Raw genomic sequence first — 24,859 nt, 5'->3', positions numbered from 1 at the left:
CTTCTGCCTTCCAAGCCTTGGACCCAGCCTGGTGGGTGGTTCAAGCCAGGGGCCAGCTCCCCCAGCCACGCCGCGTGATACTCTCAATTCCATAAAAAGGATGCCTTCCAGGCAGGGCTCAGTGACATCTCTTGAAGGCTGCATTTAGTTCCTCTCGTCTGCAGGGACAGGGTTCCAAGACTGGGAAAACACTGATTCAAGTCCGAGAATGAAGGGACGGGGGTCCTGAGACGGTGGCCTCACTCCAGGACCACAAATGGTACACGTGGGGTGGCTGGTGAAGGCAGGATGGGGTGGGGGGGTCTCCCTCAGGACCCCAATGATGATGGGAGCAGACTGTTGGCTCCCTGACTGGGGGAACCCCCCACCCCAGCACTAGGGAAGCCGTCTCCTCCAGTTACACCCCTCCTGGGGGCCCCAAAGGGTCACTTCCTGGGAGATAGCAGGAAGAAGGGACCTGAGGTCACAGGGCTCTGCTCCGTGCAGGCAAGGCCAAGGCAGGCACTGGACTGCAGCCCCCTGACTCCTTGGGGCTGAGCGGGCCCTGGTGCCCTTCACTCAGTCACACACCCTCCTGGGCCTGCTGGGTCACTGCCTCCACTGAGCCTCGCCTGCCCCAGGCCCGGAGCAGCACTGGGGAGGATGTGCAGCAGCCCTGGGCCAGGTCAGGGTGGGGGCCTCCCTTGTCCTTGTAAAACAGACATTTCGCCCAAAAGATACCATAGCAAGTGGACGGACAGAGACATTTGGACACCGTCCTAAAAGACAAACAAACATAGACGCTCTGGGACAAAGGTCCTTCTCTCTCACCCTCTCCTCTACCTGCAAACAGCCCTCAAGATGCTGATCCTGCCTGTCTTGGTTCCCCTGCTTGACCGAGCAGAGCTGGGGGGCTGAGGGGCCTTGCTCCTGTCTCAGAGGACGTCTGCCAGCCCAGCCCGTCCCCGCCTGGCCCCGTGCGCCTGGGCCCTGCCAGCCACCGTGGGGCATCCTGCAGCTTGGATTCAAAGTCCCATCTCGCTGGGAGGACAGTAACCTTGGGCAGTTTCTTACCTTCCCGGGGCCTCAGCAGTCATGGGGGACAATGCAGGTGGGAGCATGTCTGCAGGTGTTGGAGGAAAAGGATGCACAGCCAGGAGGGGAGCTGCTCAGCTGTCATCCTGGCTGCACCCGTAGACCCCGATCAAGGGAGAAGCCTCTCTGACACTGCTAGGGGACGGGGGTCTCCCTGTTTCAGATGCTCCAGGAGAGCCTCAGATGGGGCCCGTGCTGGACGTCCTGGGCCTGTGCCCGGCTTGAGTCTGCAGGACCACGGCTCAGCAGCATTCACGGGAGCACAGGAGGGACCCCCCAAGGACCCCCCCCCCACCCCGCCTCACTCTGGCCGCCCCGTCTCACTGAGGGAGGAACACCTGATTCCTGGCTTCCTTCAGGCTCTTGCCTCTGTTTTACTTTTGAGCACCTACTCTTTACAGGAGGCGGAGCCCAGGCAGAAAGAGGAGTAAATGCTCCAGGGACCTGGCCGGCCCTGTCCACTGGGGAAAATGACCTCACGATGGAATTCTAGTATCAACACTATGGATTCTTCAGTGTCTGCCAGCCGCGTGGGCCCAGAGGAAGGCAGATGAGGATTTACGCCTTAAAGTGGAGCCCCCCTAGAGCCATGAGACAAGGATGGGACAGGGACCACGCCCGGTATCACAGTCAGATGGCCAGGGTCACTGCTGGGGGTGGAGGGTGTGCCCATGACCCTGGCCAGGGCCGCTCCTGGGGCCCTTCCCTAAACCGGGGGTGCGGGAGCACACTGAGAGAAGGTGAGCGGGGCCCACTGCACCCCTGTCTCCTAAAAAAAGAAAGGCAGCGGCCAGTGATTCCCAAAGCCAGCGAGCTCAGGGGTCCAGTCACCCGCCGGGGCTGCGGGCGGCGGCCGTGCAGGTCCCAGGCACATGCAGAGCGCAGAGCGGCGGCCTGGCTGCGAGCAGAGGGGGCGAGGCCGGGGCCGCTTACCCTGAACTCCCCCTCACACGTATCCAAAACCGCGTCACCGCGTCACACAGCTGCCAGAACACAGCGACAGGATTCGGAGAAAGGAAGAAACACATGAGACGAGGACGGGACAGGGACCACGCCCGGCATCACAGTCAGACGGGCCACAGCGACAACGCTGCCCGGAGCCCTGTCCAGAGGGGCCACAGGCCGGGCTGCTGCAGCCAGAGGACATCAGGACCAGACAGGGCGGGGCAAGAGGACCACGCAAGGGCAGCAGCCCTGAAACCTCCCCCGCCACCCCCCCCCCAGGGGGTGCGGGAGGAGCGGCCCCTCTAGAGATCACCAGCCCAAGGGCAGCAGCCTGGGCCTCCTCCCATCAAGGGCTCTTCCAGAAACACAGCGTCACCCCCAGAACTATCCGCGGGGAGGAATTTCCTTCGTTTTCATAAACCTCCGGGTGGCCGAGGCAGTGGTGCCTTCATTAATCACATCCAGAGATACAGCAGCCAGACCACCGGCCACTCCCAGCCGTATGTACCACTCCTGCCCCACCACACGCACACACGCACACACAAACTGGACTAGCCTGTTCACAAGCAGAGAGGCGTACTGGAGCCCCCAGGCTCACCTTCCACCGAATCAAGGGGAAAACTGCACTCCTGGAGAGGGATGTCAGGGTAAGAGGTCCCAGGGCACCTGGGACCAGGCCAACCTGCTCTCTGCAGTGTCTGTGTGTCTGTGTGTGGCTGGGAGGCAGCTTGTACGTGTATGTGTGTGTACATGTTTGTGATGTGAGTGTGGGGATGTGGGTGCTGCATGCATGGTGTGTGTATCTGGTATTCATGTGTAGTATCTGTGCATGGTGTGCATCTATCTGTGTGTGCACGCACAGAGATCTGTGTGGTGTGTGTCATGCTTACATATTTTCCTGGAGAAAAACAGCTCTGTCTTTGGTTTTAAGTTTAAAGCAAAACTAAATTTCATAGCTGTGGATTTGTACAGTCAGCTTCCTCAAAGAACCAGGGAAACATGCAGCCTTCCTGATACTGGCTGCCTTCTCAATGTATATTGCTAGAAAAACATTTTTCTAATAAGGCTTCTTAAATAAACAGGGAAAAATGTCTTTGGTTCTTAGCCTCTGTTCTCAAGACGAGGACTGGCGTGAATGCCTGGGCTGCAGGCCACACCCCTGACCTGTGCGTTGATGCCGTCAGCACCCAGCCTCTCTGGATGCACCCTCTCCCAGGGACTCAGGTGCTCACCCCCCAAATTTAGAGCAGAATCAGAATCCCAGGCTGGGGGACACTCAATGGGGAGACATTCCCTAGGGAGCCCCTGCCCTCCCCCTGCAGGACCACTGGCCCCCAGGGCTTCCCACAACCTCACGGCACTTCTAAGGAGACCACCCCGGATGCCATGTGTGGCTCCAGCAGGCACCCCTGGCACACGGGGGTCCCTCCGCAGGGCCACTGCTAAGGATCAGGAGATGCCTGCAGCGCGGCTCACTTACCTGTAGACATGCTCTCCCCAGGGGACACGCCGTCCAGCACGGGATGCTCGGCGGATTGTGGGCTGGAGGCCGCGAGGCTGACAGTGGGAGGCTGCGGCGGTGGCAGGGTGGGCCTCTGCCGGGGCTTCGGCGTGGGCCGCGATTTACTTAAAGTGCTCGTGAAGCCAGATGGGGAGGCCAGAGGAGGGGCCGCGGCTGCCGGGGAAAGCTGGCCCGAGGCCAGGGCGTACCCTGGGGGGTAGCTCAGTCCGTAGGGGGACGGGGTGCTGGGGGGCGTGGGAGACAGGCTGAGTGGGGACGGCTGGCCGGCGGGCGGCTCAGGCACGGGCCCCGGCTGGCCGAAGGGGACCTTGGGTGGGATTGGTGCCAGCTTCTTGGAAACTGGAGGAGGAAACACGATACAACACACAGGGCTGTGAAAGGATGCCCGGCGTCCATGTGGTTGTCAGCACACCCCTCCCTGCTGCCTACCCCTTCCTCCACCCCCGACTCTGAGAGCAGCCAACACTGCTTTCAAAAATCCACCTAGACATGCAAAGTTTCATATCTGCCCATCTGTTCACTAATTTCTCCTCCTCTTCTCTGGATTCCTGCCACGATCAGCACACACACTACACACCCGGCCAAACAGGAGAACAAATTTCCCATCCCCAGGCAGAGGCTGAGTTCCCAGGGTCCTCTCATCACTTCAGTGTGCAGAAAGTGTCAGCGGCCACTCCGAGGAAGGGTGAGTCAGGGCTGCAGTGTCCAGGAAGGGACCACGAGAGGTCAGCTGTGACAGTGGACCCCCTGGACAGGGCGGCCAGTCCTCAGGGCAGAAAGCTCTGACTCGGCTGAAGTGCGCAGTGGCTCTGGGAGCCCCTAACAGCGACCTAGGACCAAGTCCTCTGGCCACAGAAGCCCAGTGCCTGTTAGCGCCTACCACCCCGCACGTGGCAGGGGCTCAGCAGACACCTGGAGGGCACGTAAGGAATGCATGGGGACGGACTGGACGGGAGGGGACCTGCGTGGACGAGGTGAGCCTGCCTGTTCCCAAATGCTGGAGCCAAAGCCACATCCAGAAGCCGGAAAGGCCTGAATTGAGAACAGATTCAAACAAGGTGCTGTTTCAAGCACCTCAAAGACTGTGTGAAGAGATGACAAACGATGGAAACCGACCCAGGTGGTTCTGATGAGCACACGTTCTGTGCGGCCCCCATCTGTGAAACCAGCATGGAGTGTGCCTCCGCTTTTGGGAATCATTTCGGGGAGAATAAGGAGGCCTTCGGCAGTGGGTTCTGGCAGTAGCAAAAATCTGGGGAGGGCGGCTCACAGGCCAGTGAAGAAATTCTCTGGCCCCCACAAGAGAAACATCATCGCGGGGCAGGTCTGCCTCCTGCAGAAACAAGACTGGATCCCACCTCTGTGTCCCCTTCTGCAGACGGTCCCAGGGGAAGGCAGCCGTGCTGGGCCCTGCTGGGGCAGGGGCTCCCGCCGAAGGCGCCACACAGAGTTTTAAAGGACGGTGGATGGCCTGGCAGGGTCCATGAAGACACTTGTCATCCCGGGGGATGTCTGCACAATGGTCTCAGGGAATGGGAAAGAGGGCCCCGCGGAGCCCCTGCGGAGGCCCAGTGAGTAGACTGAGAGATGATAATGAAACTGTCCCTTGTGGGGTTGGTTACTTTCCAAAAGCTCTCATGCCCAGACCAGGAATGTTTCAATAAACCAGTTTCTAAGCATCTGTGCAGGTGGAGGGAGAGGAGCTTCCAGGCCGCAGGACGTGGTGGGTAGCGGCGACCTACCTTTCCGAAGAGTGTGAGGGCTCTGGTCAGCGGACGGCTGGCTGGGGCTGGTGCCCAGCTGTGGCCCTGGTTGCGTCCCTGGACAGGGTGTCCCCTGGCTGGAACCTGGACTTCCTTTCTGCCCAGATCCTGGAGAAGGTTCCTTGCTTTTGGAAGTGCTGAAACACAGGACAAAAGGGAGTCCCTGACCTCAGGCAGCTTCTGCACCAGCATGAAGTACGTGCTCTTCTGGGCAGGTGTGTGTGGTTGTCTCAGCCCTCCTTAAAGCCTCCACCGAGGCCCCTGTGAGGTGGCCATCCCCTCTGGGGCCCTGAGGGCCTGGGTTCCACTCCCATCTCCGTGTGGCGCCCGCCGCCAGCTCCCTCTCCTCACCTCCACCCTCTCTCCGCCAGGGGACCACAAGCAAAGGAGATGCGGGGCCCCAAGCATCCCCACAGTGCCCTGTGACCGAAACGGGATCCTCGGACACCCTGACAGGGGGACACCCTCCTATATCCTCAGCACCAGAGCCCAGAGGACTTCTGAGGGTCAGAGTGCCGAGAGACAGATGACCTGGGCTCACACGGCGGAGCCTTACGGCCATGGCTCTCTGGTTGCTTTCCCTGAGCCTCCACCATTCCCCCAACCAGGGGAGGAATTCTGAGACCCTCAAACTCAGCGATAGATCCAGCAAGTGGTAGGGCTGACACAGACGTTGGCTGTGAATGACCGCGGGCGTGGTTCCTCCCTGGAAGGCGGACCTGTGATGCTCAGACCACACTTTCCGTCTTTAGATGGACAGGGGCCCCCACTGCGAGTGTTCCCCGGGCTGGTGATGGGAGGAGCCGCTTCCCCCTCTCTTTTCTTCCTCTACAAGAGTGTAATGCAGTCGTGCCGCTGGCTGCAAAGGTCAGCAGGCCGGCACGACCACTCACCTCTACTCTTTCCCTGAGCTGCACCCGCGTTAGTAGTAAAAATGGGCCCCTACAAATCTCAAGGGAGAGGAGAGGGAGAAATACTGAAATTCTAAATTTCAAAAGAAGCAATCTGTCACAGGACGGCAGGGAGGGGAAAAGGGCACCTGGGAACTTAGACTCCTCGTGACTTCAGCAAGGGGGCGCTTTGCACAGGTGCCCGGGATGCTATTCTTGGAAAACCCGGGCTTCATCTGAGAATCTGGGGAGCTGTGGGGTGACGTACTGGGCGCCAGCAGGACCCAGAGAGCGAAACAGAGATCCAGGCTCTGAGTGGGGCGTGGCAAACCCAGCCACCCCCTCCCACCCCTCCCCCTCCCCCAGCCACCCCCTTCACCACCCCGTCCCCGCCTCGCGGGACCGCAGGCCAGCCCGCCCCCGGGGCAGCGCCCCGCTTACCTGGTCCGCTCAGCCCCGGGCTGGAGGCCCAAGCCGGACGGGGAGAGCGCGGGCGGCGCGGGGCCGTCGGGGGGCTGCTCCGGGAGCGGCGACGGCAGCGGGGCGGCGAGCTCGGCGGGCGGGGCGGGGGGCTGCGTGGGCGGCGGGGCGCAGGACGCCTTCCGGCCGGCCGAGGAGCCTCTTCGGGCCACCCACGACGTGTCCATGACCCTCACGCCCATGCTGGCGAGGGACACAAAGACACCCGGGTGACCCCCGCGTGCCGGGCGGCGGGCTCCCTCCCCCGCGAAGCGGCCCAGCAGCGAAGCCTGAGCAACGTCCCCGCCGGGCCGGGGAAGCAGGCAGCGGCCCCGAGGTGCTGGAGCATCCCTGGCAGGTCCGCGCAGGCCAGGCACGGCTGACCTTAGGACAGCAGCCCGCCCGCCAAGCTTCCCTCCGAGCAGAGTGCGGCCTCCCTGGGGCGCCCACTCCTCCCCAGTGGGAGATGGAGGGGGCAGCACAGCGAGGGGCAGCATCAGACTAGAACGGGGCACCGACCAGCAGGAGCCATCTATACATCCACTCTTCTTCTCGTCACTTGCGGGGGGGCCCGGGACCGGACTCGCGGTTCCCGTGCCAGCCCCAGGACGCTGGCTGCACCACGACCCTGCAGGGTCTACACAGCAGGGGAGGAGCCCGTCAGGCCCCGGCTCCGGGGACGGGGACCACAGTCAGCTCCCAGTAAGTCGACCAAGCAGCCACACACAGCCAGCCCCTCGCACAGCTCCCTAAGGCCCGGCTTGCTTAGTTTTCAGAGACTGAACGTGGCCTCGTGGCCACCCGAGGATACTGTACCTTTGGATTTTCCTAAGGCTGCAGGGACAGAAACATACAGACATTAGTGTCAGTGAAACTGCCTTCCTCTGGACAGTCAGGTTGTCTCCGTCAACGTCAGTGTCTAATTACTGCGCCATGAAGTTATTTCAATTTAGTTGGTCCCTCTAGTTAAAGTGACTTTTCTCTTTGTATGAGTGAAAAATCACCCGCCAAAGCTCACAGGTGAGTAAGGAGAGGGGAGGGAAAAGGGTGTGGGAAGGTGAGATGTACAAAAGCCCCCACGCTGCAGGAAAGGCAGGGGCGGTCCTGTTTCCAAGTTGGTAACCCGGCAGGCCACACAGGGAAAGGATAAGATCCAGATCTTAAAAATTAGAAGGCAAAAAGCCTTGCCCCTGGGAAATTAAAAAGCCAAAATTCCAGTTCCAAGAGCAGGTACGTAGAGAGAGGGCACAGCAGTCACTGAGAACAGAGGTTCGCTGAGGTCCATTCTCAGTGCTAAGTTGTCAGGGGTTAGCGGTTCTTTTTGTTTTCCTTTTGCCCCTCTTGAGTAGACATCTGTCTGTCATACTGTTGTTTTTTTTCTCCCAGAGCCTTTTAACGGAGGCACTGGGTACCCAGGGGCTCATGCACGCCGAGCACGCACTCTGCCACTGAGCAACCCCCCCCCCCCCCCCCGCTGTCGCGCTGTTTTTGAATCCTGGCCAGGGACAGTCTGAGCCAGAGACGGCAGCCAGTGTCTGGCTGTGAGGTACTCACGTCTATACTGATCTGGAACGTTGTAATTTTCATTCTAGAGCTCAGTTACGTTTCGCAAAGTCCTCCCCCCAAGAGAAAAGAAACAAGAGAACCTGGCAGCACCCCCAAAGACCCACAGAAGCTGTGGGGGTCCCGGGACCATTTAAGATGAACTCGGAGGCCAGGCGGCCGTGGCAGGGGCCCGTGGGTGTCAAGGTAAACGGTGAATAAGGAGCTTAGCAATCGTGGCTCAGCCTTGAGTGTGCTCCCCAAGGGAGGCCGGGGTCAGGTATTTCCAGCTCCTCTGGGAATCACTCCTCTCTTAAAGACCTAACAATAAAGTTTCTTAAGCTCCCCAGTACAAATAAAGCCTGGAATCCGGCAACATTTCAGAGACTTGATCTCAGCATCCACAAATGTGTGAATCCTGGAAATGTGGAAGTGGAGGCAGGGCCTGGGCCAAGAATACACCCCTCAAAGATCCAGTTGACCAATCCAAACCCAAAACAGGAGTCCAAGCTCCCGTCGGTACCCAGAATGACTCTGGAGGTAAGCTTGTCTTATCCCAGGTCAGGCTGTAACCAAAGCAAAACTCCTGCACCATCCACTCGTGACGTAGTCCCTTTCAGGGTGGCCGCCTTATGTGGGCTGTCCTCCCACTGCAGCCCCGCGGAGCACCCACAATCCCAAACACAAGTCCCCTGGAAGCCGAGTTCTGACTGTCTCGTGACAACAGGCTTTGGGACCTAATACATTAAGGAAAGGATGCCACCGCCCCCTCGTGGAGATGCACGGTGCGTAACAGTGTGGAAAAGATCCTAAGAAGTGAGACACTCAAAGTGGTTTCAACGTGCTGAGTCATGGGGTTCAGGAATTCACAAGACCCCAGATTTCCATCTCCTCCCCTCCAACCCCGACATAACCAACAATCGGTGGAACCGCGTTCCCCAGAGCACCGTTCAGACTGCTCTCAAACTTCTCAATTAAACGTGCTTGTTCCAAATTATAGAACGTCCAGGGCTAAGGTCCGGGTGGGGGTGGAGGGGTGGAACCAGACACTCCTGCAGAGCGGCTTCCAGCGGGGCCGAGTCAGAGTCATGCGCTAAACTGAGCTCCAAGGAAGACTGCTAGCCCCAGTGTAGACACCCTCGTGGGTTTAGGGGCTGCTGTCACCTGGCTCTGGTGGAGACCCCCTGGGGATCTGAACACTGGAGCAAGTGAAATGACCACAGGCACGTCAGGTTTCAAGACTTAAAGAGGGGCTGCACGTTGGACTTCTGCGTATAAAAGGCCAAGGTCACTGGGATTTCTGTGGACACACCACCTCCCCGCTGGGATCCCAGGGTCCACGGGCTGCTTCACAGAGGCTGCTGGGGTCTTGCCACCAGTGGGTTTAGGGGTCCAGAGAACAGAACTATGCAGGGGCAGTGGGACAGCCCTGCGCCAGCCGGCAGGACGAGTGGGGACCACAGGCAGGAGGCGGCAGACAAGCCACAGGGACACTGAAGCTATGAAGGAGGCTTCGTGACTGAGGCCAGTTTCTTCTTGCCTCTGGGCTTCTCTGTGGTCCCTCAACAACCCTCTGCTGACTGCGTTCAGACTCTGCTGGGAACATGACCGACACCTGCTCACGGTCCCTGGCTTCGTCCTGACACACAGGCCACACAGTGCAGACCCTGGCCAACTCCTGCAGGCAGCAGGTCTCACGTAAAAGATATCTGATGTGACCAGAGACAACCCTTATGATGCCACCGTCAGAAAAACAGGGATTTACACGATTCCTTTATCATCTGGGACAAATGATCCAGGAGACAAGCGTCACCTTTCTATAGCACACACACAACCAACACGAGCCAGGCGTGACGGTTACATCACAGGCCGTATCCTAAAACTTCCAGGTGGGAGCTCTGCAAGGGGCAGAGAGCAGCAGCGTGGCCTTCTCTGCTCTCTGTCACTCAGAGCATCAGCAAAGCTGGGGTGGCCCCTATGTCGCACCAGCATTATGGCTGAAGTAGGAAAGTTGTGATAAATTTTTTTTAATGGCATCATTGCCAAATTCTTTACTCAGAGTGGCAAAATGTTCCTCTGACTCCATTCTCGGCCCAAAATGCACATCAAAATATTCTGGAACACTTCGGAACCAGACCAACGCCTGATCCCAGCCCAGACCGATGAAATCAGATTGCAGGAAGAAGATTGGGGGGCAGACAGGACATCAGTATTCCCCCCCCCCCCTTTTAAGCTTGTTCTGATTATCTTTTGTTGCAAAAACCATCCTCAAAATGTAGTAGCTTATTTATCCAGGCCAGAAATCCACAGTTTTGGGGCAGTTGGCCAGGGACCATCTGACTGTGTACACAGCCCTGGCTGAGGTGTCTGACTTGGCCTGGACGGCTCAGGATGACTCACTCACTAAGCTGCTAAGTTGGTGCTTGGCTGGGGAGCAAGGCTGGGGTTTCAATTTCTCCCCTGGGGGCTGCTCGGACCCCCACACATCATGGCAGCTGGGTTCCAAGAGCGAGTGTTCCCAGAGACCCAGGCATCATCTATAAGGCATTTTGCGACCCAGCTTCAGGAGACCCAGAACATCACTTCTGCCACATTCTGTGAGCTCAGTAAGTCACCAAGGCGAACTTGGAGTCAAAGGAAAGACCGTGAGATTTCAGCGTCCGTCAGTGGGAGGAGAATCAAGGCACCTGCTGCCACGTTCGCCGCAGAGCTCCTGGCGTGCCCCGAGGTGCAGGTTTCCCACAGCTGCGGCAATGAGGGCCACCAAGTAGGTACACACAGAAATTCATTCTCTTCCGGTTCTGGAGGCCAGAAGTCCAAAATCAGTATCACTGGACCGAAATCAAGGCCACCGAGCTGTGCTCCCTCCAGAGGCCCCGGGGAGAATCTGTCCCTGCGTCTTCCAGCTTCTGGAGGCTGCTGACTTTCCTTGGCTCTCGGCCACATCTTCAAATGTCCCTCTGCTCTGTCTTCACATTTCTCCCTCTCTGTGTGCCTATGTTGAAGCTGCCTCTGCATTTTACGATACACGCAGCTGCATGGAGGGCCCACCCTGATCGACCAGAATAATCTATTTCAAGATCCCTCTTTCAGTCACACCTGCGAAGACCCTTTGCCGAAGCCAGGTAACATTTACAAGGTTCTAGGGCTTAGTTCCCGCTGTCTTCAGAGGACCATTATCCTGCCTGCACAAGAAAATGTATCCTGTGAGTTCTGAAATCCGACCAGGACTTGCTAAAGAAATTCGGTTTCCTGGGTCACCGTGAACTGGGAAGGTAGGGGCTGGGAGGGGAGCGAACCACTCTGTATAATGTCCAGGACACCGCAGCCCTCGGCCCAGCAAAATGACACGGGCACTGATGGGGAACTTACCATTTCTTTCAAATGTTATCCAATTTTTCTGTTTTAAAAAGTAACAAGACATTTCAATAAAGTGAGCTCTGTCAGTGTTTTAAGGGGGGCAGTTTGAAAGCTTTGAGATGCATCTCATCTTGATTTTAAAAGGTCAGAAATTTCCCCTCCTATTGCTGACATAACAGACACTCAGCTGGGGCAGACCCCTTTCCTCTCCCCACAGACACCCAGCACTTCTGGTTTCTGTTTCCCTTAGAACCAGTTAAGACTTGATCACCTTCAAGCTCACTGCACTTCAAAACATAGACACCAACACCCCAGACAACTCAGAGAGGGTCACCCCAAGCCGGTAAGCCCTCCACTTAGTGTAACGTTTAGTTCACATTTTAAAGCACCTTCATTTCGTGTGCACCAGTAATGGACGACATATATCTCGCAAGCCCTTGAAGTATCTGGTGGCAGTTTCAGCTTTAAAGTCAGAACAGGACGGAGAATGGCCGTGACATTTACAGAGCTCTTGAGCGAGAGAATGGTGTCAGAGAGGAGGCAACGGCTTGAAATACCATCCTTCATGCTTCGGTATCTGCCTGCATCCTTTGGGGCCAGCAGACTTTGAATGCCTGGAGGTTCCACAGTGATGACTTTCTCACAGAGGTCACTAGGATTGCTTTCCAGAGGGGACTGGGAACCAGACGAGGTCTGGCAGGGAGGGCAGGGGACACCACTTCTAACACAGGAACACTTGGGACCAAAGGACCAGAACACACCCTCCAGGGCATCCTCTTGGCCAGAGACACTTCACAAAGGAACCAAGTCCCTTAAACTGAGTTTTAAAAACAAATTCCAATGCATTTGTAGCACGTGCTCTCTGTCTCTCTCACGATGCAAAGATCAGATTCTAAGCACACTCTTTTCTCGAGGTTTAAGAAATCTCACCCTACTCCCTTCAAATTGTAAGAATTTCCAGTTTTTCTTCCCCCACCAGATAGAGAACAAGGAACAGCACAGAGCAGATAAACACCCCCGCCTGCCTCTCAGGGGAAGGGTCTCTGGCGGGTAAGGCGACGAGCAGGGACGCTGGCCCTTCTGAGCCCTCCCCATCACCCCAGGACATACAGGGCTCCAGTGCCGCCTCCCACCCGGAGGAGAAGAGGGTGGAAAGAGGGGCTCGCACATCTACGTTCTTGGTTTTCCACCTTCCCTCTGAAGCCCTTTAGACCGCATGCCTTTCAAACAAACAGATCTTTCTGGTGGCCTCGCGGTCTGACAGGAAGCAGAAGGCTGTAGCTGCTGCCCTTCCTTGGTCTGAATTTCTCACGTTCCCATTGGTGCCTGTGCTCCTATTTCAAAGGAGTTGTTACATCTTATTTTAGAGAGTAATTTTTCACTCCTAACCAACGTGTACTCAACTGACTTGCCTGACCAAGGAATGTAACCATGCCTCCGTGGGACACACCAGCCGATGCCTCAGCTTGCGGAACACATGTGCAAGCCCACGTTTTTGGGTGCGATGGCTGAGCGGACACTTACCATGAATCAGCTGTGCTCCTTACGAAGCCTGTTTATGCCCATTATACTTGTTACGGGAATCACATTACGCAAGTACCTATTATGTAAACTGATCTAATGTGAGTGCCAGAGGGTCATTCCTGTGCAAGTTAAGTTGGATACATTTATGAGTCTCGTCACAACTGCATCAAACAAGGTGGGGGTGTTGCTCATAAAAGATGAGAAAGCAAAATCTTAAAAACTTACAAGGATTTTACACTCAGATTGTTCTAAGGTTTCGGTTTCTCTCTGTTTTAAAGAGAACTGGGGATGGAAAACTATGCAGAATAGGTGTTACTGATGGAAGAGTGTTGTTGGGGGTGCAAATGAGCAGACCCACCTTCGAAGTAAAACCACTGAGGATTTGAGAATTGACTGACATACATTTGTAAATTTGGAGTCAAAATAAAGTGTTTAAATATGTTTTTTTTTTTAATTTCCCTGTTGACCGATTTTTTTTTTTCTTTTGATGAGAAGTAATCTGACGCTGATCACAACTGTCAGCTCAGAAGGCTGCACTTACCTCTGGCCCAGAGGGTGGGAAGCAAGCCTAGAGACTCATGCAGAATAGCACAGAGGGCAGCATCAAGAACAAGGTGACAAGCTTACTGCCACAAGTCACTTAAACCGCTGCTGGTAAGTGCAGCCTTCCTGTCAATCCATCTGAACTCCTCCCTCCCCAACCCCCAATGCTGAGAAAGGGACACTAGTTCATACCCATCCTTTTTGTAAAACTCCAGCATCATGTTATCCGTGGCAACGCTGAGGGGCCGGCGGGCCTGCTCGGGCTGGCGCCGGTCGGCGGGGTCCATGTCTGGGGAGGGCATTGAGCTGTAGTTGGCGTTGTGGTTCACGTGCACTGGACTCCCGTAATTCCCCGTGATGTTGAACTCTATCTCTGCGGGGAGGAAAGAATGGGTGTGCATGGTCTGTTGGTCTGGGCAGGGGAGAGATGAGCAGAGATGGCCACTCCTGTAGGGGGTCACCTCAGGAAATCTTGTTTCACGGTTCAGTGTGAGATCATCTATTAATACTAATTCATCTTAATATAATTCATCCTATTAACAGGCAGACCCATGTGCTCACCTAACCTATAATATCATGGGCATTTGATAAAGCATTTCTCACTTGTGATTAACAAATTCAGTCAAACAGGAACAGATGGGTACTTTCCGAAAAACGCAACATCATCTCTCTGACGCCTCATGTTTAAGAGTGAAACACCAGGGCAGTCTAAATCAGATCAGGGATGAGAGCAACGTTCACTTTCAACACTTATTTGACGCTCCCGAGGAAGTGCTAGCCAATGGAATTAGTTAAGAAAATAAAATTAGTTAAGAAAATAAAATAACAGGCAACATTATCATCTGTAGATGATGATACTGTCCCTGGAAAACCTAAGAGAATTATGCCTTCACCTCCTACCTCCATTACTTCTTTATCCTGACTTCCTACCCTCACCTGACTTTGTGTCACGAATTGAACTCTTATTTCACAGCTGTCACCGTCAAAACACAGGAGGCAAAAAGACAACCAAAATTCTTTGATGTTAGATCAGCATGAGTTAATTACCTCTGATGGACAGAGCACAGAATGATTAATATTTTACCCTCACAGGAGTTAACAATTTCCTGCACCACTGCTGAAAGCACACCCGTAATATTCACTAAACATAAAGGCCCAGGACCGCTGCTTTAAAGAGCAAACGCTGAATTTAGCGTAACGACGGCGATCTCTTCAAAGCTGTCACCACCGAGTCTTACCCTTATCCCATGGGGCTTCCGTGGCTAAGAACATTTATGAAGCTCCACCTTGGGGACGTGCCTTTACTGACTAATTTGGAACCAGGTATGAAAAAGAATCTCCTCGCCTCTGAGCCCCACCTTTACACACTGAGGGCAACTCGAAGGACACACAGTAACAGAAGGATGGCAGCCAAGTGAACCCTGAGCACCAAATAAAAGTCCGTGCTCATCTCCAGTCCAGGTTCATCCTCTGCCTCTTTCCCTTCTACTCCAGCATTTCATGATTCATAAAGAAGCCACGGTGAGGACCAGTAAAATCCACGCTCACGGTCAGTACAGGCAGTGCACAGGTTCAAGCCGGAACTCTCCTCAGACAGAAATTAGGAAGTAAGAAGTTGCCAGGACTCTTCGTGTGTGTGTGTGTGTCCGTGTGTGTGCGTGTGTATTCCAAACAACCAACCAAAACACCAAACACACACCTGTGGCCAGCAGTACCTGGTCTCAAAGGGTCAGGACTCAGTGACGCTGGCGCCCGTCCCCAGAAGCCCGCCCAGCCCGGGACGCCTCCACGTACCGCCGGGGAAGAACCAGTCCGCGTGCTGGATGATGGGCTCGACGATCCCCACGATCTGCAGTGAGACCGTGGTCATCATCTCCGTGATGTTCCTGCGGACACAGGGCAGAGGAGGGCAGGCCGGGTCAGCGGCCGTGGCAGCTCCCGGAGCCTGTGGGCCCGGGGCTGGGAGGTCGCTATCTCAGGAAGGACACTGCAGCTCTCTGAAACTCTCTCCCCACCCACAGAATGGAGGTGCCCAGAAGCCCTCCTCACGGGGGACGAGTCACTGAGCAACAGACAAAATCGCCAAGGCCGAGGTGCCCGGCACTGCGCGGTGTGATTCTCAAAACTGCCAGACTCTTCCTTTTCCCACCTCTGTTCTCTTTGGGGACAGCCTTCTGTCCGTCCGGCTCCAGAGGCTGGGATGTGTGCCCTTCAGAGGTGGCAGGCAGGCCTGGAGGGGCTCGCCTCGCCCGTGCTGACTTAGGTGAGCTCGGGGAAGGCCCTCCGCGCAGGCCTGGGGCTCCAAGACGACCCTGACGACGAGCTGCGAGGCTCCAGGCCTCCGGGCCTCCCCCTGAGCCCACAACGGAGCAGGCCGGGCCGAAATGCAGCCTGGCCAACGAAGAGGCCGGCGCTTGTCGGGGGCCCTGGCCGGCCGGCCCACCCAGGCCCTGACGGCCCCACACGTGACCCCCACACACCCTCCTCCCTGTGCTCACCCTTCCGCTTGTGGCCAAAGCAAGTTGGGTCCTAACACAATTGCCATGTTAGTGGGAGTCATCTTGTTCACATCTTGATATTCTGAGAGCTTGGATAAAAACTTGATCAAGTATCTGAAAGGAAGGCAGAAGGGCCAGGTTTAACTAGGGCTCAATCCCAGCCACGCTCCCCCAGCACCGGGCAGAAACTTCTCCCCTGGAGCACATCTTACTGACAAGACGACTCACATGTCCTGCAATGCACTCAAGACGTGCTGTGTGTCAGACACAAGAACGCTCCAAAGACACACCGACTCAGCTCTCACTCAGCTGGGATCAACATCTGCTCCAGTTAACCCTGGCCAGAAACATTCTCCACCCGCCCTTCTGACTCAGGAATGCAACGCCCTCCTTCTCACACCTGTCGCCCGCCGTCCTCCCCGTGTGCAGAGGTGAGAGGTGGTGTGCAGGAGTCATCGGCGGGGACATCCACAGCACGGGGGGTGGTGTCCCCAGGGGTTAACCTCGGTGGGGCTCTGAGAGCCAGTGAAGAAGGTAAACCCAGACTCAGCGCCTGGCCCAGCACTACAGAGACACCTGGAGAAGTGTGTCCACACACGAAGGTGCACACCAGCGTTCGCGGCAGCACGATTCATCCCAGCCGGAGGAGGGAGACCACACAAACGTCCATTCAGGGATGAACAGATGAGTAAAATGGGGTCCAGCCAACACTGGAGTACGACTCAGCCATCAAAAGGAATGAACTACTGACATGTGCTACCACATGGGTGACCCTCTTAAACACGATGCAAAGTGAAGGAAGCCAGACCCAGGGACGCTGTGTTGTCCGATTCCATCGTATGAAATGCCTGGCGGAGGCAAGTCACCCGAGGCTGAACGCAGAGGCGTGTCTGCCAGGGCCGGGGGTGGGGCAGAAACGGGGAGTGACTGCCAGTGGGAGCAGGATTTCTTTCTGGGGGGTGACAAAAATGTTCTAAAGGTAGACAGTGGTGACAGCTGCACAACTGTGCAAATACTCCAAACTCCACTCAACCGCGCACTTCAAAAGGGACAATGATGTATGAGTTGTGTCTTAATAAAGCTATTATTTAAAAAATAGACAATGCGTGAGCTATGCCCAAATAAAGCCCAAAAAGAGCTCCCCCACAGCACCCCAAAACCCACCAGGCTCGGCGGAGGCCCGGACCCTCAGTCACACAGGCGGTGGGTTTAGCTCCGTTCTGGCCGGATCACAGTCCAGCGGCTCCTTCAGGACCACATGGTCCCTACGCTGTCACTGCGCCACCTCCACCCGCAGCCTCTTGGACCAGGTCACACTGTCTGTCCGAGAGGCCACACCCGCCTGGACCGGGACATGGGGCCTGAGCTGAGACGCCCAATCCAGGGCTGGCCAGGGGCCGAGGGCTGCAGTCAGCAACACGGGACAAGCTGTGCTGGTCTGGCTTTCACCCTTGGGATTTTTTTTTTAAGCTGTGGTTTTTAAATATAGATATATATAATTTGCCATTCTAACCATTTTTAAGTGTGAAGTTCAGTAGCATTAAGTACTTTCACACTTAGGCAACCATCACCACTGTCTGTCTCCTGAATTTTGTCGTCACTCCAAACCCAACTCTGTCCTGGCTGATGACCCCACCCCCAGCACCACTACCCTCCCCCAGCCGCGGGCCGCCATCACTCCGCTTCCCGTCTCTGGGGGCTGGACCCCTCCCAGGAGCTCATGCACATGGAATCACACAGGGTTTCTCCTTCTGTGTTTGGCTCCCTTCACTTAGCGTAACGTCTTCAAGGTTCACCCACACTGAGGCAAGGCTCAGATGTCCTTCCATTTCAAGGCTGAATATTGCAACTTATGTGTGTTTTCTCCACCCTTGAAATTGCTGGACATCTGGGCTGTTTCCAGCTCTTGGCTGCTGTGAATAATGCTGCCACGAGTGTAGGTGTAGAAAACCCAGCCCCTACTTTCAAATCTTGTGGGTGTGCGTCCATAAGTGGGATTTCTGGATCTACAGTAATTCTATGTTTACGTTTTTGAGGCCTTTGGGATTTTTTTTTTTTTTATGATTTCTTTTTCTGTGGAGGGTCAGGTAATTAGGTTTATTTATTTTTGTTTTTTTTTTTAATGGAGGTGCTGGAATTGAACCCAGGACCTCATGCATGCTAAGCTGGCACTCTACCACTGAGCTCTACCCTCCCTCCACTCCTGGGATTTTTCAACAGGAAAACAAAGAATCAGGCAGACAGCCAGAGGAGCTGATGCTGAAAATCTGCATCTAAAGAAGCTCCAAGGAGGTGGGGGCGGGGAGAGGCAGGGCCAGGAGCAGCTCAGGCTGGACAAAGTGATGAGGAGGCAGGAAGTGGGAAGGAGAGGAACCTGGGAAGGCGGAAGATCCCCAGAGCAGCAGCAAGCGATGAGACGGGCACGCAGAAAACCGCCGGTGATGAGGGGAGCCCCAGACGCCTGTCCCGGGCCCTCTCCGTGCAGACCAGCCCCAGGACACACCTGCCAAGTCCCGCTCAGGGCTAGCTCAGCCTCTCCCAGGCGCCCACGAGCTCCTATCTTTACAACAAACCCCTGATATCTGAAAAGACCTTGCGTTCATCTTTGCTCCTCAAAAACCCAAGACCTGAACTGCATCAGCCACGCAGGTCGGGTGGCCTGTGAAGTCGCACAGCCCCTTTCTGTCTGTTTCCTCATCTGTGAAGCGGTCATTCACGACCTCCCGGGGTGGCTTGAGGTGGACAGGAGACCGCGCGTGGTAACAACGCTTCGGGCACCGCAAAATGCCACGCCTGCCACTCACCCACGCCCTCGGGCCTGGACCGTGTGTCTGAGGCTTAAATGCCCCTGCCCCCGAGCGTCCAGTGTCCACTCACCGGATGTTGCTATGATTGGCCGTGGGCAACTTCTCGCACGCGTTCCACAGAGCCTGCAGCCTCTTGTCCTGCTCCGGGATGCTGGGAAGTTAACAGGAAAAGCCACCGGGTGAGTGTGAACCAGTGGCGTCTCCCCGGCTTTCACACCAACCAGCCCTCGTGACATTCGCGAAAAGGGAGTCAGCCGTCATCAGTGGCCACACCAGCAAGCGGTGACAGTTCAAATGTCTGGTTATTACTAATCGTCCTGCTACGTTCTCTTTCTGTCTTGCCTGTGCTATTTTAACAAAACTCCCCGCACCCGCTCCAGGTCCCGGGTGAATGTGTGCCAGCCCCGCAGGTGAGGCCAGGAGGGCAATTCTGTCCAGAAACAAGACACGGGACGCCAGTCAGGAGTTCAACCCCGCGTCCGCACCACGGCGGCAGCTGATCGCCCAGCTCCACAGGCATATTTAATGCACATTAAGTTTCTTGGCATCTAGCACATAACAGAAGCTCAATAAACACCTTCTAAGTAAACATATGAACTCATAGAGAAATAAGGAAATCTGACCCTTCAAGACATCACTCAGAGACGGAGAATTTCCACGACCAAAAGATTCTCTAATCTACAAAAAACAAACAAAAAAGCAGTGGATGTGAACAGCTAAAAAAAATTTTGCTCTAAGGAGTTCTTTATTTATAAACTGTCTAAGAATTAAAAGAAATTACTCATAGAACAATACTTTTTAATACACTTCTCATGAAAATCTACACCAAGGCTTACATGGTAGGAAGGCCTTAAGCTCAAAAGAACCTTTTTCTGGAGAAAAACTGAAAAGCACATGCCAGCAGGAGAGGCCCAGCTCTGATCGCTTGATCTGGGGCCCAAGGCGGGGCAGTGGTCACTGCCGGGTGCCCCGAAGTCCTTCCTCCAATCCTGGCCCAGGCGAGAAAAACTCCCTTTTCCCTGGGTTCTGCCTGGAGGAAGAGGTGAGCATCCTGCAACACACGTGTTTACCGGGACCCTGAACTGAGCACCCAAGGTCTCATGTAGAAACAGAAGGTGACAAATCTTATTCAATCGTCATCTGGCCAAAGCTTGACAAAAAGGGTTTGTCTTGGGAGAACCAGCTCCAACCTGCCTGTGGCCTTGGGTCAGCTACTGAGTCTCCAGGTACCTCTTCCCTTACCTGTAAAAGGGCGTTAATAAAAGGGCTTCCCTCGTGGCGTCGGCACAAGCTGTTTACAGGAGGGTCTGTACAAAGCACCAGTTATATTTCTAACTATTACAGACGAGGGTCAAGACCTCTGTGACCACTCCCTTGTCCTGCTCTTTCCTCCAGAAGGAACTGCTGCCATCTGCCTGCGGGGGCCCTTCCAGAACCTTCTTTCATGCGTTCACACAGGTATAGAGGCCTCTTATAATTGTATTGTTTAGAGCGTGCTGGGTGTTTTCCTTTTAAAACAAGAGACTCTCCTGGGTGTCCCCGTTCGCTTGTTTTATTTCACTCAAAAATAAATCTACCTTTGCATGTTAGCATGAAGAGCGGTGCCAATTTTTTGAACATGTCACGATGTGGATACACCGCATTTTATTTAACCACTCTTCCCTCTGCCATTCAAAGTAACAGCGCAGCCGACATCCATGCACAAGGACGTCTCTCTGGGCACACGGACAAGCGGGTCCCACGACAAGTACCAAGCAAGGGACTTGCTGCGTCACAGGCTGCATGCTGCATAATCTCAGTGAATACTTCCGAGCAGACCCCACCCCACGAGGTGCTCCCCAAAAGGCGGTGTGACTCACTTGGAAGCCTGAATCCACTCGTCATAGAGTTCAAAGGTCATCAGAGGCTCTGGCAACTCCCGGAGGTAAGATTTCAAAGCCCCTGGGCGGGAAACACCATGCGAGCCGTGAGCCACTCTGATGTGGCAGAGACAGGCTCTCGCAGCCAGCGTCCCCTGTGGGGACGGTTCTCCAAACCACGTGACAAGGCCAATTGGCGGCTCCCATGCGTGGATCGGGAGCTCTGGCGTGGTGGTGGGACCAGGGCTGGCAATCGCCCTGCCCTCCCCCCACAATGTATCTCCCAACATCAACCCTTTGTCCTTCCAGGGCCAGAGTGACCAGGTCGAAAAAGGGGCCCCGAGTGGACACATCTGGAGCTTGGAGAGGGGCCCCCTCTTAAGTGTCCCTGACATATGGCCGCACACCCTCCACGCTCGCCCCTTCCCCGGGAGCCCCCCACCAGCACAAGGGCCATGGGCGCACCTGCGATGGCATGGGGGTCGGCCGAGTACTCCTGCACATCCACCACGCAGCAGTCCAGGGCGGCTTTCAGCTTCTTCAGCTTGGAGGCCGACGGGGCCACTCGGAAGAGGCCCTGCGACAGAGCAGAGGGTCCCTGGACGACGGCCTGCAGCTCAGAGGCGCAGAAGCAAGCCTGACCAACCAACCGTCTGTCCCAGCCCTGTCCTCCGAGGCCTCCAGCTGCGCCCTCCCCATCGCCCTGTGTCGGTGCCGCAGCTGCTGGTTTCTGCACGTCTCCTCCTTCAGACGCGAGCAACCGGACGGCAGGGCCGGGCCTAGCCCTGCCACTGCGCCCCCTGCGCCCTGAAGGGGTGGCTCGTCCTTCCGGCTCAGTATGTATTTGTCAGATAATGAACCCTGGACACTTCGACTTCCTGTCCTCTTGTATTTAAGATACATTGTGGAAAAACAAAAACACTAATTCGGAAAGATACATGCACCCCAGTGTTCACAGCAGCGTTATTTACAACAGCCAAGATATGGAAGCAACCTAAGTGTCCATTGACAGATGGATAAAGATGTGGTATCTGTATACAATGGAATACTACTCAGCCACAAAAAAGAATGAATTTTCACCATTTGTAGCAACACAGGTGGACTTGGAGAGCATTATAATAAGTGAAGTAAGTCAGACAGAGGAAAACAAATACCACATGGTATCACTTGTATGTGAAATCTAACAAATACAACAAACTAGTGAAGGTAACGAAAAGAAGCGGACTCACAGAGCAAACCAGCGGCTCCCGGCGGGGAGAGGAGATGGGGGCTGGGGAGTAAGAAGCTAGGTATAAAATAAGCTACAAGGAGGAACTGCACATCACGGGGAAAGAGCCAGTATTTTATAAAAAACTACAAATGGACTATAACCTTTAAAAATTGTGAATCGCAATACTGCACACCTGTAATATATAATATTGCAGAGCAATTATACTTCAATAAAAAAGGATTTCAGAGAAGAATCTGACAAGACTTGGACAGATGTGGAGGTCTAGGAGTGGATGCACGCAGGCACGTCTACAAGGCGTGTGTGTGTGTGTGTGTGTGTGCACGCGCGTGCGTGCGTGCGCTCATGGCTATGTGTGTGTGTGCGTGTTTGTGCGTGTGTCTGTGTGTGTCAGGAGGCAAGGAAGACTTTGTTAGTAACTCCACTGGCAGCGACAGCCGAGGAGGCTGGACTCAGCCGTGGGAGTTGGCGGTGGGGGTCCCCAGGGACCACAGAGGGCAGCTTCAGCCCGGTGAGGGGTCGGGCAGGAGGGACCGAAGCAACAGGAGGAGGAACGGCGGTGAGGAGGCAGAAGCCGCTAATGAGAGTCATGCTAAGACAGCGGGGAGCACAAAACACAAACACAGAGCGAGGGGCAGGGTGAGGCCTTGGTTGGGTTGAAAGATACTTTTCTAGACTTGGAGCAACCTGAGTTTATATATTATTAAAGAAGACAGGACGCAAAGCAGGGAAAACGCAGGTAAGAGTGAGGTCTGGGGAGAGGTGGACGCCCAGAAAGGGCCTGGAAAGAGTGAAGACACAAGACGGGAGAAGCCGGAGAATCTGTTCTCCAAGATCTGCTCCTGCCGATCAGACATCTGCAGACGCAAGACGCTGTTTTCACTTTTTTGTATAATAACACTGTAGTTACATTTAGAAACATTATCTTTCAGAGACACACACGGAAGCAGTCCAGGTGAAGTGACAGAATCTCTGGGATTGGCTTCAAAATATCGGAGGCAGGGTTGGGGGGGGCCGTGGAGGCAGAGGTGGCACAGACGGACCACAAGCCAGAGAGGAGGCTCGTTACCTTTACGTCTTTCAGCGTTTGCACGATTACAAACAAGTGACGGGGAAAGAAACGGCCCAGTTCACCTCCCTCCACGAAACTGTCCCTCAGGGACTGGAAAGACCCTCTTTTCTTTTAATTGATAGTATACATGAAAAGGCCTGGCACTTAAAACATGGTTCGAAAAAAGCATTTATTCCCATTCCTTCTGCATCTAAAACAGGCCTGGCTGATGGGGGGTGGCCGACAGACAGGTGAAGGTTCACCGTCTTCCTCCTCTGCTGCACCCCTCCAACCACGTCCCCCACGACCTAGTGAGACTCGACCTGCTGGGAGACTGGTTTGAATCAGGTTTATCTGACATATGCCAGGCTCACCTCCCTCCCCGATAAGTTCCTAAGTCCCCATCTCACTCTTTTGTACTTTGCTCAGTAATAAAGGCCTTAATAAATACCGACTGGCTGATCAGATCACAGGAAGGTAGAGTAGAGATTTGTATATGGCCTCTTCACTTTTTTTTTTTTAATGCAGGTACTGGGGATTGAACCCAGGACCTCGTGCATGCTAGGCATGTGCTCAACCACTGAGCTATACCCTCCCCTTTCACATTGCCTCTGTAGGAACCCAAAGAGGAAGTCTGTCTCCCAGGAAACAGTTTGCACAGCAGTAAAAACAAGCCGCCAATTTCTCATAGACATTTTTCACATGCGGCCCTCAAGACTTTCTAATGTCTGCCTCAATCATATTTTCAGGATCTCAATAGAAAAGTTATGATCAGAAAGGTTAAAAGGCGTATTTTTTAAATCAAGGAAGGAAGAGGAGGAGAGGAGTGCCGCGATCGTGTTAAATACGCAGAAAGCACGGCCGGAGTGGGGCTGTGAGGTCCTCAGGGCCAGCGGTACCCGTGTCCCAGTCCTCCGCTCTCCCTGCAGCATGAAGGCTCACGGGAGGGAGCGGGACTGGTCCGAGCTCTGGGAGACAGGGGGCTGTTCCGTGTCCTCACCGTCTGGATTTGTGGGGCTGGGCGGGGACGGTAACAGAGGAGGAGGCCTGCAGGCTACATCGCATGGGTGACGAGACCTGCTCGAGGCTGCGCTTGCGCCCAGACCTACCTCCTCCTGCATCCCACATTCCAGGAGCATCGTCACACAGGCCTCGATGGGGAAGGCGATCTCCCGGCCACTGATCATCAGGTGCTCCTCCAGGGGCTTCCCGAAGGAGGGCTTCTCCACCCAGGCCTCTGCGGGGCAGAGCGAGAGAGGGGTCAGCGGGGCTCACTCCTGCGGGATCTCTCTCCCCCTGGTCACGCTGACTCTCTTAAATCACCCAAAGACATGGAAGGCCAGTGGAGTCTCCATCCTTGTGGTTCTGGGGGACGACAGGGAGGAGCAGGTTGTGGGGGACGGCCAGCCCGCTGCAGGCGGAGCTGCGGGGCTTCACGTCACACACGCACCTCCACGCACACCCGACTCATCCCCCACGGGGCGGCGTGTGTGCACGTGCTTTGCCGCCACTGGCTCGAGGCACCAGCTGCAGAAGGTCCAGCAGCTCATCTAAATGTGACCCTGGTCCAGCGGAAGGCGGACAAGGCACGGGGCACGGGACTCCCCTGGGAAGCAGGCTCCCCGCTGCCCGCCCCAAGCCAGGTGGGACACTCACCCTGCTGTGCTTTGATCAGTGGCAGCACAGCCTGCAGGAGGGTCAGCGACTTCCTGTGGTACTCGGCCTGCACTTCTATGAGCTGAGGGAACACAAGGACGAGTGTGACCCTCGGCCAGGGCTGGCGAGCAGGGCTGC

The 24,859-nt window shown here is 55.3% G+C and overlaps 1 protein-coding gene across 4 annotated transcripts in view; it reads right to left on the bottom strand.

Moving 5' to 3' along the window:
* The window catches only part of ARHGAP44 (Rho GTPase activating protein 44), a 102,488-nt gene that overhangs the window by 1,454 nt on the left and 76,175 nt on the right, over positions 1 to 24,859 (bottom strand). For 2 of the 4 annotated variants that reach the window (XM_032498831.1, XM_032498833.1), the window contains 12 exons: positions 24,722 to 24,803; positions 24,175 to 24,302; positions 21,252 to 21,363; positions 20,787 to 20,868; positions 18,998 to 19,078; positions 16,121 to 16,234; positions 15,417 to 15,508; positions 13,815 to 13,995; positions 7,470 to 7,487; positions 6,636 to 6,857; positions 5,284 to 5,441; positions 3,500 to 3,880 (listed from right to left, as the gene is read on the bottom strand). In XM_032498831.1, the coding sequence (XP_032354722.1) occupies positions 3,500 to 3,880; positions 5,284 to 5,441; positions 6,636 to 6,857; positions 7,470 to 7,487; positions 13,815 to 13,995; positions 15,417 to 15,508; positions 16,121 to 16,234; positions 18,998 to 19,078; positions 20,787 to 20,868; positions 21,252 to 21,363; positions 24,175 to 24,302; positions 24,722 to 24,803 (1,651 nt within the window). Of the gene's footprint in view, positions 1 to 2,007; positions 2,058 to 3,499; positions 3,881 to 5,283; positions 5,442 to 6,635; positions 6,858 to 7,469; positions 7,488 to 13,814; positions 13,996 to 15,416; positions 15,509 to 16,120; positions 16,235 to 18,997; positions 19,079 to 20,786; positions 20,869 to 21,251; positions 21,364 to 24,174; positions 24,303 to 24,721; positions 24,804 to 24,859 lie in introns of all 4 variants that reach the window. The other 2 variants (XM_032498834.1, XM_032498832.1) reach the window with 2 other exon arrangements.

The sequence above is a fragment of the Camelus ferus genome, chromosome 16 (assembly GCF_009834535.1).
Source record: "Camelus ferus isolate YT-003-E chromosome 16, BCGSAC_Cfer_1.0, whole genome shotgun sequence".
NCBI classification, from domain to species: domain Eukaryota; kingdom Metazoa; phylum Chordata; class Mammalia; order Artiodactyla; family Camelidae; genus Camelus; species Camelus ferus.
This window is presented reverse-complemented; position numbering and strand designations above follow the sequence as displayed.